Source organism: Camelina sativa, chromosome 14 (genome assembly GCF_030686135.1).
Source record: "Camelina sativa cultivar CO46 ecotype springtype chromosome 14, ASM3068613v1".
Classification (NCBI taxonomy): Eukaryota; Viridiplantae; Streptophyta; class Magnoliopsida; order Brassicales; family Brassicaceae; genus Camelina; species Camelina sativa.
Window position 1 is genome coordinate 5,794,159 of NC_141893.1, and position 16,914 is coordinate 5,811,072.

Here is a 16,914-nt window from a genome sequence, read left to right on the forward strand (position 1 = left end):
TGTTGATGAAATTGTCCTTGCCCTTTCATGCTTTTTATCATGCCATGTTTCAGCTCCCACTTTCAATTTTCCCTTCCATCTAATATATATGTAACTTATTTTCCTTTTTGGTAAGTGTTATTGATGGTTCCTTCAATTTAGTCTTGTGGCTTCTTGATTTGTGCTTTTGTTTTGTTGAGCCTTCCTGCAGATTTTTGGTGTTATTATGTTGTTATTCAGAAGAAGAAGCCTGTATATGAAACCGTAACTCGAGTCTTGGACCCTTAAAGTTAGGTTTGTGTAAGCCAAGGCCTCTTGAGGTGTCTAGTAAACCATTCTGATGTTTGTTCTTGGTTTAACCCCTTGTTCAAGTTGAGTCATATTCTGGTTCATTTGTGGTTCTGCAAGATCTAGATATTAACTTTGGGCCTACTTAGCCATGGGCCAATGGGCTTTGTAAAACATTATATAATTTATATTTATACAAAGATTCAATAATTTGGAGACAAACAAAAAACAAGAACAATTGTTCCGATCCAAATCTTTAGAAGAAGCGTTGATGCATCGTCGTCGGCAAATTAAATGTACATTAAATGTACATCGTCGTCAACATGTTGGTTCTTGTTTAAAGAGTAATCAAGTCAAGTTTACAACTCATCCATCACCATTAGTGATACCTTTCAACCTTCAGCTGAATCCAAAGAAAAGGTTTTATGATTTGATATTCGTAAGACAAATTTTGATCTCAAACATTGTACAGTAACCGTCCTTAAGTTTCTTATAAAATAGAAAATTTTATAAAAATATAGTATTCTACAACTTATACTAATATATATATATATATATATATATATACACACACATATACACAGTTTTACAAGTACATATAGTTAGTTTAACCTATTAGAATGTGTTGTTTCAGAATTACAGTTCTGAGTTCGTAATTAATAACACTATAACTGGACAAAGATTGTTTACTACTTTGGGAACCCAAAAAAGTATAGTTGCATGTTACAGATCCGAGTTTCTAAATACCAAGAATTAAAAAAAGACCGGGTTTAAAAAGTTGCATGTTCCACGACATATTTCCGAAAGCAGGTTAATTTTTGTGATTGTTAACTTTTACGTTTTGTAAATTTATTGAAGTTTTAATATATATCTGAGGGGACCAATGTAACAACTACCTTTAGCTCAGACATCATAATGAGTATAATATGACTACTACTACCTCAACCTCATCTCTAAATTTTTGAGGGCTTCTCTAATTAACTTTCTTCTCAGCATTTAAAGGAGTGACAATTAATATACTATAAGTCTATAAATATAATTTTGCATTGGTATATATGTATAGAATTATAGATGTTAAGTTATTGAGATCCCTAAGTTATTTGTGTAGATTTTTTTTTTCTTTCTTTTGTTACAGAAAATGCCTTTGGTAGACAAAACAACAAATTTATTTTGATAGTAAATAAAAATGGATAGTAAATAAAAGTACAAATGAAAAACCAATAGGATATAATATCACGCAAAATTGCTAACAATCACTTCATTTTGTTATTGGACTTGTTATATATATAAATTAGTATGCATATATATATATATACATATACATACGTGCCAAGGGATACCTTGACCCATAATGTCCCCTCAAGCTATAGTCCTCTTGCATAAAAGTCACAAAGGCCTCCACTTAATTTGAGTTCCATGCTCAATTTTCTTCTAAAGAGAGAAAAAAAGAAAGAATTGACAAAGCTCTCTTTCTCTCCATCTTCACTCTCAGGTCTTTATCCTTAGTTAGTTAGTTTCTTCTCTCCTGTCTTCTTGGTAACCATGTAAGTTCTCTCTCTCCTCTCCTTTCTCCACTCTATCTCTATCTCTCTATCTCTCTTATTTTCTCACCAACTAATTAGATATTCTTAAATTTAAATTTGAACAATTGCAGGAGAGCTGAAGATAATAACACTTTAGATCTCAATAACTTACCTGATGATCCTTCTAGAGAAAATTTCCCATTCTTTGAAGAAGGCTCCTCTTCCTCTTCCTCATCTGGTAGACACTACTCTAAATTATGCCATTTATTGAATAAAAATATTGTAAATAATTAAAATAATCTCTTCACCTTTAGCCTTGTTTGGGTGATTGTTTTCTTAAAAAAGCATACTAGAGTCCAAACAATAATAACTAATTAAGGTTTGGAAACTAAAAGTGTTTTTAACTAATCATTAGAAGTACACATGGCTACTATATATAATCAATAAAAATTTATTGAAGCGAATAAATAATTTATTATTGAGTAGGAGGTTTTAAGGAGAAGCAAACCAAAGACGGGAAAGAGTATGAATGTAGATTTTGTTCACTCAAGTTCTTCAAATCTCAAGCTCTCGGTGGCCATATGAACCGCCACCGTCAAGGCAAGATCCCATTCTCTAAATGATGACTATATATACGAATGTGTTTGCATATATATCTACGCATAAAATCTTGCATTTTATTGATTTGTGTTTGGTGAATTAGAAAGAGAGATGGAGTCACTAAACAAAGCTCGTGAACTTGTTCTTCGCAGCGATAGCTTTCCTCCTCATCAAGGACCTCCATCGTTCAGGTACTTTAAGTGTCTATTTTCTTGAACAAGTTTTATTTTATTTACAAATGATCTCACTAGATATATCCTTTAGAACTTACAGTTTTATTTATTCTATATAGTTATCATCAAGGAGATGCGCATATAGGAGACGTAATAACACCATTCAGACCAATGGTGTATCCACCAAGACATTTCTCCCTCTCTTCCTCTTCTTCCACCCTCCCGTCTCAGCAGTTGCAGCCACCATGTCTTTATCCTCCGCCGTCGTCACTGTTTTCTCAACATAGGACTAAAGATTACTACATAGGCAACAACCGTCAGCAAACCCTAACTCATACCGTTTGCAGTGGTCGTGCACTACCTGACTCGAGTTACACCTTCATCAGTGCACCACTGGCTAACGGTTATAGAGTTGCTCCTCAACTTCATCTACCTCTACCTCCACATCATGGTCTATGATAAAATTAATTGAAAACAAATGTATTTCTTTTCTTTTTTCTTTTAAAATTTGGATTTTAGTTAAATGTTAAAACTTATCTCCATCATGTGTTTAAATTTTATCTGTAGTTTTTTGTGGGAATATTGAAAGGGACATGACAAAGTAATTGAAAACGACAAAAGAGTGTAATGCAAATTGGAGAGGGAGTGTTGTTTGGGGTTATGTAAGAAGATTGTATTTGTATGAAGGAACAGCTTTTATCTATTTTAATCTTGTTTTTTCCTTGGCATCTAATTTTGTCTTGGAGCTGTTTTGTGAGACCACACTACATATGGTTTTTTATCGTTCTATATTGTATGTATTTGATATCTTTTTTATTTCCACCGGAGGAGAAAAAAACAGGAGTGACTAGAGAGAGGGGGATGAAATAAGTTAGATCTGGACCTCGACTAGCTAGTTGAATTGTAACTAACTCGTCCTCTGTTTAAAACCATTTTTTCTATTATCTTTTTGTTGAATTATTTGTCGTCTAATAGCCAATTTATCGTTAGATTATACGTATACGTCATGTGAAAACAATTTGAATTAAATCATTTTTTTTATTTCTTTTGCTAATTTTTTATTAATTACGTTATTGGAATACTGCATCTCTAAATAGAATTTAGAATAACCCTAACATTTGCAACGCCGCAATGACCAAATAGACTCGGTGAAAACCTCAGCTCCGATAGTCTTAATTAATTATATATCTCTTATTTCATCTGCTACCTTTGGGAAAAGTTTCTTATATTTCAGTTACGCCTTGACAGAAAAAAATTCCAAAAATTATAATATATATACGATTAGTCTATGGACTACAGTTCGTGTTAATTACATTGCAAATCTGAGACAATCCAGAACTTAAACTAAAAAACTTTTACACAAAAAAAAAAAAAAGTAAAAAAGTAAAATTTTGTACCTTGTTAAAATCAGTCAAAAGTAGTGATCAATAAGAGACAGAGAGAGAAAACATGAGAGCAAGCTCAAGCATGTTTGTGTGATAAAAGGAGAAAAAAGAGCTATACATGAAAAGAAGAAATATATCATGGTTTTGTCACTATGTGATAGAAGGCTAAAACCCTACATTTGTATTTACAGTCTTCCCAAGAGGCATTTATATATATATATATATATATATATATATATGTATATGTATATTTTAGAATAAACATATTATCAGAAAGCGAAAGGAGAGAGATTGAGTGGATCAATATAGATGTGTATGTGAATAAGTTAGGCTTGTTATAGAAAATAAGTTGGTCTGAGACATAGACACAACTGTGGTAGGACTCATTGATGCAGTTAAGTTTCTTTTGTTTCAGTCTGTCGATTACGAACCCTATTCCCCTAAATCAGCTTTTACCATTTCATAGCTTTGCTCCTCAATTTCAACTCTACCCTACTCCTATATAAGTGTATTCACATATATATACTGCGAACGTATTATTATATGATATCTCCTTTTTAGAAATATTTACATGCATATAAATGTGAAATTTCCTTCTAATACCGAATCATCCATGTAAATAGATTTCTTCTCGAATTCTATATTAATCTCGAAACCTATGATATATCCTCAGACGATTTTAAAATTTCTTTCATAAAATATGAAAAAATGAATTACGATTTAAACAAAAACATGCGTTTGTTAAGATTAATTTATACGTACGATTGGGAACCACAAATATAAAAGTGATTGTACCATGTAATTACATAACTTTTTTAAAGCACATATACGCGTTTAATTTCTAGATCATAGATGAATGTATATGTATGTATATGTATAAAAATTGTGCAAATGGCTGTAGATCTAGCAAGGTTGTGCACTACATATCATGTGTGGTACACATATTAACCAAAATATAAATGCCTACTGGCATATATATGAAACATTTACATGATAGGTGTGCGTCTAGGAAAACAAAAAAAAACATGAGACTTTTATAATTAAGAGGGAAACGGGTAAGTTAAGGCAAAACAAAATCAGATGTGTTTCAAAAGGAAAGCAAAACTTTATCTATTTATGCAAAATAAAGGGTTCAATTACCGATTGCTATATCATAGGAATTAATAGGGCTGCATCTGCTGTTCCTATAAACATTGACACCGCCCATCTCTCTTTTTTTTACACACTTCTATAAGCATTTTACTTACTTTTTACCTTGTTTATAGATAACGTATAGGGTTGTTTATTTTAGGTATGTTTTAAAGTAATGCAATGCAATTTCATTGTTACTTATGGTGAAAATTTTACGTTAGCGGAGAACTTTTCTCTAAAATAACTTTTCTCTCCCTTCTTTCTAATCCAATCTTAGATCTGAGACAGTTGCTTCTCCAGCTTGCCCTTCCGGCGCCGGAGAAGACTCTTCTTTCTTCTTATCTGGTTCTTTTGTCCCTTCCGGCGTCGGTATCGCCTCTGTAGAGCCGTCTTCGACCTCAGATGGGTGTCTCTAGATGGTGGTTTCCGGTGAGCTACTCAGCGCGTGAAGTGGAGTCTTGATAGACTCCTGGCAAGGAATCTGCTCCCAAGAACACACTTGCAAGGTCTTGAAGATGATCGGATGGATTGATGATGATCAATGGATCGAAGATACAGTAGATTGATCAAATGGAAGGTGAAGGGGTGGTTTATGCAGCGGATTGAAGGAGATGGAATGGTGAAATGATGCAGCGGATGAAAAGGGGATTGAAATGAACTTCCAAGAGAGATGGAAATCTCTTAGACTTCAGGCTCGAATCCAACTTAGATATGACACACTAAGAAGAAAACAAGTTGAGAAGATATTACACACTCCTCAGATCAAACAAGTAGAAAGAAGTTTTTGATTAAAATGTTTGATGGTTTACAAAGAAGAGATACATGGTCTTTAAATAGGAGAAGGAGGGGGACGAGATAGAGAAGAGAAAACCCTAGACAACCTTGCAAGTTCAAGTTCAAGCTCATGCAAGATGTCTAGGAAATGACAAAACAATAAATGCAAAATTTGAATGAGAAAGAGATAGAAAATGGGCCAAAGCTTTGTAATGGGCTTTGGACCACGACTTGGGCTGGCAAAGGGGGTTAAAAATGTTACTTAGGCCTCATTAAAAACCTTGTCAAGAAAACCCAATGGAACAAAACTTGACCAAGGGAAAAAGAGCACCAAAGCAACACTTTACCCTTTACCGAGCACCTTGAGCTGTGAGCATGGTGAAAGTGGTTTGAGCCACGTCTTCTAGCTTCTTGTCCAGCTCAATGAACAGTTTAAACTCACACAACTCTTTTTCAAGGAAATATCTCGTTTTAGAAAAAGGTTTAACCATTACATGCTCAGTTTTAGTTCCAAACGGCTCAATCACAATGCTACTCAAAGAAACTCTCAAAGAAGAGTTAAATTCAAGAAACTTTTCAAATAATAAACCTTTTGGCTTAAAGAACTCTTTAAAAGCAGATGTTTCAAAACTTGGAATCATTTTGTCAAAAATAGATTTTGAAACACAAAATTCTTTCACATTTTGTAAACCAAAACGTTTTTCATCTTGAGCAGAAATCAAAACAAAAAAATTAAGTTTTGTCCTAACCAAATCAATTTCCTTACAGTACTTTCTTGGGTAGTCACAAAGATATGGTATAGGAACTGGGTTTGGCACAATGCTGATCTGCTCCAAATCACTAATCAATGGAAAACTCATTTGTTTTGTTTCTAGTGACTCTTCTTCTTGAACCTGTAAAAATGAAATTATACTACTCGGTTGCTCCGGTTCAAAATGGATTAGTTTTTCAAGCACAAAATCAGATTGGATAAAAGAAAGATCACACTTAGCTTGAGATAGAGTCATAGGTCCAGTTGGTATAACAACATCATCCTCAGAAATGAACTGTCTCTCCTTGGCTTCTTCTCCAAGCTGTTTCTCCTTGGTTCTGGGCTGATCCTTTCTTTCAAATTCATTATTCTCCTTTTCTTGATCTGCTTGCTCCCATTGTCCTCCATTAGAATATGTACCTTTCTCAACACTTTTGGGCAAAGACAAGTGCATCATACAAGAATTGGAATTTTCTAAACTTTGAACAGTTATTTCCTTGGATTTTGAAAGTGTAGAAGACTTACATTGCTTAGGTTCACTACATGATTCAAGCGATGACTCTAGACTTTGCTCTTGAACGATAATCTGTTCAGGGACCTTCTTTGGTTGAGATGTTGACTTAGTATCCATTTTTTCAAATTTAATGTACTCGGTTAATGCCTTAAGAAGATCTGATTGCGCCTTAGCCTCCACAGATGTTGGGTTTTTCTTTTGGTCTGGTACTTTGACGGATTTCTTTTCAGGAACTGCTTGGATTGTGACATTGGCTTGGGCAGCACGGTGTAGCGCTTGTGGAGCATACTTGTTCCTTAGAAGCTTCTTAAGATCTCTCCACATTGTGATCTTTGGCTCCTTGTAATACCAACGGTCATCAACTTCTTGCAACCACCATTTGTAAGCGTCTCCTGTGAGTTGGGTAAGTGCAAAAGCTAATTTCTCATTTCCTGGGATATCCTTGTAGTAGAACCAAATCTCCATGTGTTTCTCCCATTCAAGGTAATCTCCTTTTCCTGCAAATTTATAGAGTTTATGAGCTAAAGAGATTTTAGAATGAATCACAGATTTAGATTTGGGAGTATGAGAGGTTTTCTGTAAGCTGCTCCAGGTTGATCTAGATGTGTCATCTGGTGGCTTGGGTTTAAGATCCTGGTGTTGCCTTTGACGCTGATTTGCTTCCGGGTTGGTTTGATTCAAGTGTAGAGCGCCAAATCTTGCATCAAGCATGGTCGTGACAGTCTGAAGAATCCTCCTTTCAAGACTGGATGTAGATGACTCTTTCTCTTCCGACGTCACCATCGTATCTGCAAAGAAAACAAAGATCCACCAGTAAATAGTTTCAAAAACGCATAAATGAAAACAGATCTGGGAAAATTATGAAAACGAGTCCAAAAATTCTCAAATTAATTTTCAAAAATACTAGACTCGTTCCTGGTTCCAAAACAGTTGAGTTTGTAATTTTTGAACGAGTAAAACATTTTATAAAACTCTTGTAAGACGAAGCGACAGATCTGAAAAATACAAAAAGTGACGATTGGAATTCAAAACCTGGTTGCAGAGTGGTTGCTCTGATACCACATGATAGACTCCTGGCAAGGAATCTGCTCCCAAGAACACACTTGCAAGGTCTTGAAGATGATTGGATGGATTGATGATGATCAATGGATCGAAGATACAATAGATTGATCAAATGGAAGGTGAAGGGGTGGTTTATGCAGCGGATTGAAGGAGATGGAATGGTGAAATGATGCAGCGGATGAAAAGGGGATTGAAATGAACTTCCAAGAGAGATGGAAATCTCTTAGACTTCAAGCTCGAATCCAATTTAGATATGACACACTAAGAAGAAAACAAGTTGAGAAGATATTACACACTCCTCAGATCAAACAAGTAGAAAGAAGTTTTTGATTAAAATGTTTGATGGTTTACAAAGAAGAGATACATGGTCTTTAAATAGGAGAAGGAGGGGGACAAGATAGAGAAGAGAAAACCCTAGACAACCTTGCAAGTTCAAGTTCAAGCTCATGCAAGATGTCTAGGAAATGACAAACAATAAATGCAAAATTTGAATGAGAAAGAGATAGAAAATGGGCCAAAGCTTTGTAATGGGCTTTGGACCACGACTTGGGCTGGCAAAGGGGGTTAAAAATGTTACTTAGGCCTCATTAAAAACCTTGTCAAGAAAACCCAATGGGACAAAACTTGACCAAGGGAAAAAGAGCACCAAAGCAACACTTTACCCTTTACGGATCACCTTGAGCTGTGAGCATGGTGAAAGTGGTTTGAGCCACGTCTTCTAGCTTCTTGTCCAGCTCCTTGAGTAGTCCACTAATGTCTTGGTTGAACCTCTTGGACCGTGACCTTGTTATAGGATCCGCCGGGACGATTAGTGCTTCTTCTGCTGCTTCCGCTGGTACAAGCTGTTCTTCCGGTGCTTCTTCTGGTTCAAGCTAGTCCTCCGATGCTTCCTCAGGTTCAAGCTGCTCCTCAGGTCCTTCTGGTTTGGTTGAACCGTCCATGGTTTCATCAAGTCTCGTATGGTGGTGGTCGCTGGTGAAGACTCAATGACGAAGCTTGAGGACGGCATCGTTTTTTAGCGGTTCGATCTAGCGGTTACGTTCAGGGTTTTCGCGACCTCGTGTGTCGATGTGTCTCTTTGGTGGGTTCGCTGGCTTGGTGGAGAAGTGAGGGGCTGGAGGTTGTTTCTTAGAGTTCTTCGGTGGTGGTTCGATGCTCCGACATCAGATCTGTTTTCTCTCACTCCATCAGAGGCGGTGCTTTGCGGTTGGTTTGTTGTCGATTGTCAGGTAAGGTTGGGCTGCGCGTCAAGGAAGGACTGGGGTACAAGATGCAACAGGAGGGAGGCAAGCTTTCTTCTCCGCCACCGGAGTGGTGTGGTTTTTCCGGCATGCGTTGCTGCTTTGGCCATATCCGGGCGGTCGAAAGACTTCGGATCTGGTTCTTCCTGGTTTGAAGACGCCGTAGGAGATGCAGAGAAGTCTTTCACGGTTCAGTCGTCAGGTTCAGTGGCTGCGGCAGCGGCGGAAGGCGCATGCGGATAGGTGGGTTTTCCGGTGAGTGTTTTGGTGGTTAACAGTAGATCCTTTTAGGATCTTAGATGGCTTGCATGGGATCCAGGTATTGAGAGGATGGTTTGAGCCACCTCCTCTCTCTTGCCTCCATGTTTTGTTTCCATCAGACCGGATCTGAAGTACGTTTTTGCCTCGGGAAAGATTTTTGGTTGCATAAATTCGGAGTCCAAAGGCTTGGGTCCGAGTATGTCGATTTGCTAGGTCGCAGAGTCGATGTTCATTGGGTGGCGGAGAGTCGGAGGGTTGACCTATTCCGAAAGCCATGTGGTGGGTTTGAATCGTCGCTGGTGAGGGTTGTGAGACAGGATTCGAAAACTCCGGTCAAAGAACCGGATCCGGCGTCGAAGTCACAAAGCTGTGGGGCTTGTTTTCGTCAGAGCTAGTAGGTCTGATCCTCTGCCTCCGTTTTAACCGCCCGGAACCAACTTTGTTTCTCTGTTTCTGTTCACCGGGAAAATTTTCGTTTTTGTAACTGTTGTAAAATTGTAATCTCAGGCCTAAGCCCATTGGGTTGGCCCATTAATAAAAATTTGTTTTAAAAAAAAAATCATTATTACTTTCCCTAAAATTTTTTTGGCTGCGTAGTATTTATTAGCTATTCTTGCTTTATCAAATAAAAACAAAAATAAAAATTTATTAGTTATAATCTCTCTGACCAAAATAAAACGGAAAAAATGTCATTTAAACCATGAACTTTCATATTGTCGCCATTTAAATCATGAACTTTGTTGTAGGCCATTTAAAACATCAACTTTCGTTAACTAGCTCTTTTAAACATTAAGTTTTGTTAACTAAGCCAAAAAAGACGTTATTCTTCCATTAACACTCTCCGTTAGTGACAAAACGACGTCATTTTGATGAAAATTTTAGTTCGAGAAAAATGCCATTTAAACCATGAACTTTTAAATTGAAACCATTTAAACCATAAACTTTCAAATTTAGGTCATTTAAACCATGAACTTTGTTTTAGGTCTTTTTAAACATTAACTTTCAATGAATGAGTCTTTTTATACATTAGATTTCGTTGACTAAGCTAAACTTGATATGACATTAATTATGCTAACTAAACAAGTGATATATGGTGCTTTTAGCGTATTTTGTCTTTCGTTTAATACTCAGTTTTGGTCGTTTTGTCATGTCATTTGTGTCTTTTTGTTTGTGTATTGAGTTTTTTTCTAGGTATTAGGATGTCACACTGGAGTTTGAAAGATTGATCATCTTATTTTAGTTTTGTAGAATTAATCACTTTATTTAAGATTCTAGGTTTTTGATGCGTTATTTTACCGCATCTTTGTTGTGCTTTTGCTTGTGACCTTTACGATGTTTTTTGTGCTTGTGATCTTGATCCTTGTATTGACCATCGTGATCGACTGAAGTAAGACATGTTAGCAAACTTAATAGTTTGACTTGATGTCTAAAAAATCTCAGTTAATGAAAGTTGATGTTTTAAATGGCCTACAACAAAGTCCATGGTTTAAATGACCTATATTTGAAAGTTCATTGTTTAAATGGCCTCAATTTAAAAGATCATGGTTTAAATGATATTTTTCTCGAACTAAAATTTTCATCAAAACGACGTCGTTTTGTCACTAACGGAGAGTATTAACGACAAAATAACGTTTGTTAGTTACTCGATTATCGGATTTAACGTCATGTCTTTTTTGGCTTGGTCAACAAAACTTAATGTTTAAAAAAACTAATCAACGAAAATTAATGTTTTAAATGGCATACAACAAAGTTCATGGTTTAAATGACCACAATTTGAAAGTTCATGGTTTAAACAACATTTTTCCCAAAATAAAACTGTATGGTTTTGTATTTGTCTAAACCTTCTAAGTCTTTGAGAAGGTTTTGACTTCTGTCTCCAAAGTCCACTACTTTGGGAAATCTGATGATGAACTCATCAAGGTGCTAAATCGAAACAGTTCCATTGATAGATCTGTAACGTTTGGGTCCTAAACAGTTCTCAAGAAAAGACTCGTACTTTATTATTTTTTCTAGTGATAGATCTGTAACGTTTGGGTCCTAAAATATCAAAAAAAATTGCGAGGGTTGCTGTTGTGTCAGCTTCTAAATCACCAAAGAGGCTTTTGGAAGAGAAGCTCATCTCTTTCTTGGAGTCATGTAAAACCCAGAAACAGCTTCTTCAGGTTCAGTTACAAACTGTAACTCATGGTTTACAGCATAACGATTACGTCGGTCCCAGAATCGTCGCCGCTAGTTGCCGAATCACGAGGATTGATTACGCACGCCAAGTGTTCGACGGAATCTCTCAACCAAATGTTTCTGTTTGGAACGCTTTGTTTAATGGGTACGCGCAGAGAGATTTGTGCAACGAAGTTTTGTTGTTGTACAAGAGAATGAGAAGCTTCGATGTGATGCCCAATTGCTTTACTCTCCCTGTGGTTTTGAAAGCTTGCGTGATGGTTAAGGATCTTAGACAGGGAGAGGAGTTACAGTGCTTTTCGATTAAAACAGGGTTTAGGTCAAACGCTTATTTAGGAACTAAGTTGATTGAGATGTACTCGTGTGCAGGAGTGGTAGCATTGGCGAATAAGGTGTTCTGTGAGATGGTTGAGAAAAATGTTGTTACTTGGACTTCGATGATCAATGGGTATCTTTTGAATAAGGACTTAGTCTCTGCTCGACGCTTTTTTGATTTGTCTCCTGAGAGAGACATTGTGTTGTGGAACACTATGGTATCTGGTTATATTGAAATGGGGAATATCATGGACGCTAGGAGTCTTTTTGATCGAATGCCTTGTAGGGATGTCATGTCATGGAACACGGTTTTAGAAGGTTATGCAAATATTGGAGATATGGAAGCGTGTGAAAGGGTTTTTGGTGAAATGCCTGAGAGAAATGTGTTTTCTTGGAATGGTTTGATCAAGGGTTTGGCTCAAAATGGGCAGGTTTCTGAAGTGTTGGATTCTTTTAAGAGAATGGTAGATGAAGAGAGAGTTGTCCCTAACGATGCGACATTGACGTTAGTCTTGTCAGCTTGTGCAAAGTTAGGAGCTCTTGATTTCGGGAAATGGGTACATTGGTATGGAGAGAGTCTTGGGTATGACAAGGTAGATGTTAATGTGAAGAATGCTTTGATTGATATGTATGCAAAATGCGGAGCTATAGAGATAGCTATGGAAGTATTTAAAGGCATAAAGAGAAGAGATTTGATAAGTTGGAATACCATGATCAACGGTTTAGCTGCACATGGACATGGAACTGAGGCCTTGGATTTATTCCATGAGATGAAAAACTGCGGAGTTAGACCTGACAAGGTAACATTCGTCGGTGTTCTATGTGCCTGTAAACACATGGGTTTGGTTGAAGATGGCTTGGCTTATTTTTTTTCCATGTTTACTGATTTCTCAATCACGCCACAGATTGAGCATTGCGGTTGTGTAGTGGATTTACTATCTCGTGCTGGTTATTTAACACAAGCTGTTGAGTTTATAAAAAAAATGCCGGTAAAAGCAGATGCTGTTATATGGGCTACTCTACTTGGAGCTTCAAAGGTTTATAAGAAGGTGGACATTGGCGAACTTGCTCTTGTAGAGTTGATCAAGCTTGAACCAAGAAACCCGGCTAATTTTGTGATGCTCTCAAACATATATGGAGATCTAGGAAGATTTGACGATGCTGCAAGGCTAAAAGTTGCTATGAGAGACACCGGTTTTAAGAAAGAAGCAGGTGTTAGCTGGATTGAGACTGATGATGGTTTAGTGAAGTTTTATTCTTCGGGAGAAAAGCATCCTCGAACAAAGGACCTACAGATGATCTTGGGAGAGCTGAAGAGCTTCGGTATTCTTCTTGATGAAGAAGAAGATCTTCAAGAGCATTGTATGTAATCTTATAGAAGCGCGTTTGTCAAGATTGGAGTTTTTAAACAAGTTTTCATAATAATCTCCGGGGGTATTCTATACTCTCACATGCCATTGCATATACTGCAAAGTGCAAGAGAGTCTCAAGAATTCTCCTTGCAAGGTTGTGTACCTATACAGGAACTTGAACGACAGTGTTGGTGTCTCTTTGCTATTTTGAGTCCAATTATTATTACAACATTGAAGTGGAGAAAAGCACTCTCGAGGATGTGTATGAGTCGTTTTGCAGCGGATTTTTCTACTTGGGACCTTTTAGGAGCAATGCCTTGAGGATGTGTTCTTTGCATAAGGTACGAGGAGATGATAAAACTTTTATCATAAAAGAGCCATGTGCTCAGCTGAAGAAGCTTGCTTGAGTACTTGAGTTACCGCAAAGAAGAAGAGAGCAAATTAGTAAGACGAGAGCAAAAGAAGAAGAGAGTAAGACGAGGTTTTGTACTTTTATTCCTTTTGTAATCTGAGCTTAGGAGGTCAAAAAGATCATGAATGGTATTATGATTCACGAGAATTATCTGACTATTGATAATTACTTTTGCATGGAATCGTTCACAAGTATTATCACTTTTGTAGAAATCTATTTTGGAGAGAACTATGTTGAGAAGGAGCCTTAAAGGATCTCTCTGCATGTTGATAACAACTTTTAGCTGAGATTGAATCAAAATTAATTCATTTTCTTTCATTTTAATAATTTAGAAGTTCGAGTGCAAATGTACTTAAAACATGACATGTGCCGGGTTAATAGCAGTTGCCAATGAGACTTTGTGTTGAACGAAAAAGCCAAAAACAATGGTTTTAGTAAATAACCTTTTTGGTTGAAATTGCAAGAAACGTTAAGAGAACGCATGAAAAAAAAGAAGCTACAAACTCACATGACTGATAAGTTTAATTCGGTAAAAACGAAACTCTTTTGTGAACATTAATTCGAAAGTATAGTTTGTTTCTCCTTTTTTTTTTTTTTTTTTTTTTTTTTTTTTTTTTTTTTTTAAAAATTCAGAAACGACCCAACTCACCAACTTTATCGATGCATATCTCTGGTGTCAACTTATAGGCCTTTGACATGTGAACGATAAGATCAACAGCACGAGAATTGTAATCCCACCCATTGTCGAGCGTACCATGACACCAAACTTCACAAACTTGTCGCTCAATGCAATCCTAGCCTTAGCATCAAATACATAACGTTCTCACTCAATGTTTATAAGACTCCATGTTCGTTTATAGCTAGAAAAAAAAAAAAATCCGTGTTCGTAGGTAAATTGTCCATGTTTACAATGATACACAATGGACTACAATATGTATACGTCTATACAGTATTTATTAGAGACATGACTGGTTCATATTTGTTAGAAAAGTCCAATGTTGTATAACATGATTACTTTGTTCTATGCATATATAATAAGGTCAATGATGCAGCGTAATTTCATTTTAGTAAAAGACTGCATTTACGTTTTTGTTGTTCACTTAACAAAAAGAAAATTAATATGTCTCATATATATATATATACCTTTTTCCCACAAAAAGTCTCATATATATACTTTTTTCAATTTTCACTGAATAATATTGATTTTTTTTCACATTTATGAATGAATTTAGATATAGGATTTGATACATGGTTTTGTATACGCGCTTTCAATCTTATTTTTAACAGTTTTGTACAATGAAAAATAAGACTATTTACATATATTTTTTTTATTACGAAAATGATGTTTTTTACTGCTCTTCGAAAACGAGACAATACACAATAGTGGTTAACGCCACCACATAGCATGCCCTCCATTCACAGCCATTGTCTATCTATATCATCAGCACAGTGATAATGTAGAAGCAAGATCCCCAAAAAGCCCAACTTAAAAATTTAATTTGCATAAATTATGGCAAGTATACCATAATTTAAAAGGCTTTTAATATTAAGTCTTTGTTTTTCATTTTGGGCTAAAACCAAGGACATTTATTAAGAATAAAGGAAAAAAAAAATAAAGAATTCATGCATTCTCAAATCTCAACTATACAACGTTATTTTATTAACACGCTGGAATACATTCAGTAAGTCAACAAAATGTTTTTTTAAAGAAAAACTGAAAGTGCGACTTTGTGGTTACAATATATCAGAACATACGAAGCAAAACAAACAAACAACAACAACAAAAAAAAATGGATGAGAAAGATATTCCAATGAACTTGAGGGAAAAAGAAGAAAACCAAAACTTGGACCTCTTCACTTCCTTGGGAGATAGATTACCTTGGGAACAAGCTGTTCAAGTACGAAGGACATTGGTACTACGAAAACATTCTCCAATCCATCCCAAATCTCCACTCTGGTTTTAAGCCACAAGAAACCGACATAATTGTTGCTTCTTTTCCCCAAATCAGGCACGACTTGGCTCAAGGCACTCACATTTGCCCTCGTTCAACGATCAAAACACCCTTCGAATGATGATCATCATCCTATGCTATCTCACAATCCTCATGAGGTAGTGCCGTATCTCGAGCTCGATCTGTATCTCAAAAGCTCAAAACCGGACTTGACCAAGTTCTTATCATTGTCATCATCTCCGAGAATGTTCTCAACTCACATGTCGTTGCATGCGATTCAAGAACCCTTGAATGAGTCTCCTTGCAAGATCGTGTACGTGTGCAGGAACGTGAATTAAAGACGTGTTGGTGTCTCTTTGGCATTTCCTCAATGCCAACAAGGGAGTAGAATAGAACGATTTTAGCCAAACCGAGAAGATCATTCGAGAGGAGGATTACTCTTTCGAGGCTATGTTTGAGTCATTCTGCAACGGAGTTACCCTATACGGTCCCTTTTGGGACCATGCACTGATCTATTGGAGAGCCAGCTTGGAAGATCCCAAGCATGTTCGTTTCATGATGTACGAGGAGTTGAAAGCGGAGCCTCGTACTCAGGTCAAGAGACTTGCAGATATCTTGGATGTTCCATTCACTAAGGAAGAGGAAGATAGCGGATCTCTAGACAAGATCTTGGAACTTTGCTCTCTAAGAAAACTAAGCAGTTTGGAGATCAACAAAACCGGAGCGTTGGATGGAGTAGATTTCAAGACTTATTTCCGTAAAGGAGAAGTCGGTGGCTGGAAGAGTTATATGACTCCTGATATGGAGCAAAAAATTGATTTGATCATCGAGGAGAAACTCAAAGGTTCCGGTTTGAAATTCTAGAATTATGTGTGGTTTATGCATTACTTAATAATAATAAGTTACATTGTTATTGTTACTTTGATGGTAACATGAGTGATGTGTGTCTGTGGTTTTTGTTTCTTTTATCCAATAAAAATACCTTCAGAGGTTAATTAGTTGCAGCGCAAATGGTTGAAATTG

At 36.4% G+C, this 16,914-nt stretch overlaps 2 protein-coding genes and 1 pseudogene across 2 annotated transcripts; all 3 read left to right on the top strand.

Annotated features, from left to right (window-relative positions):
* Positions 1 to 1,595: 1,595 nt before the first annotated feature.
* On the top strand, positions 1,596 to 3,284 carry LOC104739995 (zinc finger protein JAGGED-like). Its single transcript, XM_010460490.3, has 5 exons — positions 1,596 to 1,811; positions 1,922 to 2,028; positions 2,277 to 2,390; positions 2,494 to 2,581; positions 2,683 to 3,284. Coding segments are annotated over exons 1-5 (651 nt in total). The 5' UTR covers positions 1,596 to 1,809; the 3' UTR covers positions 3,023 to 3,284.
* Positions 3,285 to 11,552: 8,268 nt separating this feature from the next.
* On the top strand, positions 11,553 to 14,190 carry LOC104743289 (pentatricopeptide repeat-containing protein At5g56310-like). Its single transcript, XM_087483649.1, has 2 exons — positions 11,553 to 12,005; positions 12,230 to 14,190. The coding sequence occupies exons 1-2, from the start codon at positions 11,867 to 11,869 to the stop codon at positions 13,543 to 13,545; spliced, it is 1,455 nt and encodes a 484-aa protein (XP_087339775.1). The 5' UTR covers positions 11,553 to 11,866; the 3' UTR covers positions 13,546 to 14,190.
* A 1,539-nt stretch (positions 14,191 to 15,729) lies between these two features.
* Positions 15,730 to 16,755, top strand: LOC104743290 (cytosolic sulfotransferase 9 pseudogene; annotated as a pseudogene).
* The last annotated feature ends 159 nt before the right edge of the window (positions 16,756 to 16,914 follow it).

Bases quoted from the DNA above. Each gene is read 5' to 3' on its own strand.
- LOC104743289 (XM_087483649.1), top strand. From the start codon at position 11,867: ATGGTTTACAGCATAACGATTACGTCGGTCCCAGAATCGTCGCCGCTA. The intron at 12,006-12,229 runs GTACGCGCAGAG...ACTCGTGTGCAG, and splicing joins TGGAACGCTTTGTTTAATGG to GAGTGGTAGCATTGGCGAAT.
- LOC104739995 (XM_010460490.3), top strand. The intron at 2,391-2,493 runs GCAAGATCCCAT...TTGGTGAATTAG, and splicing joins TATGAACCGCCACCGTCAAG to AAAGAGAGATGGAGTCACTA. The intron at 2,582-2,682 runs GTACTTTAAGTG...TATTCTATATAG, and splicing joins CAAGGACCTCCATCGTTCAG to TTATCATCAAGGAGATGCGC.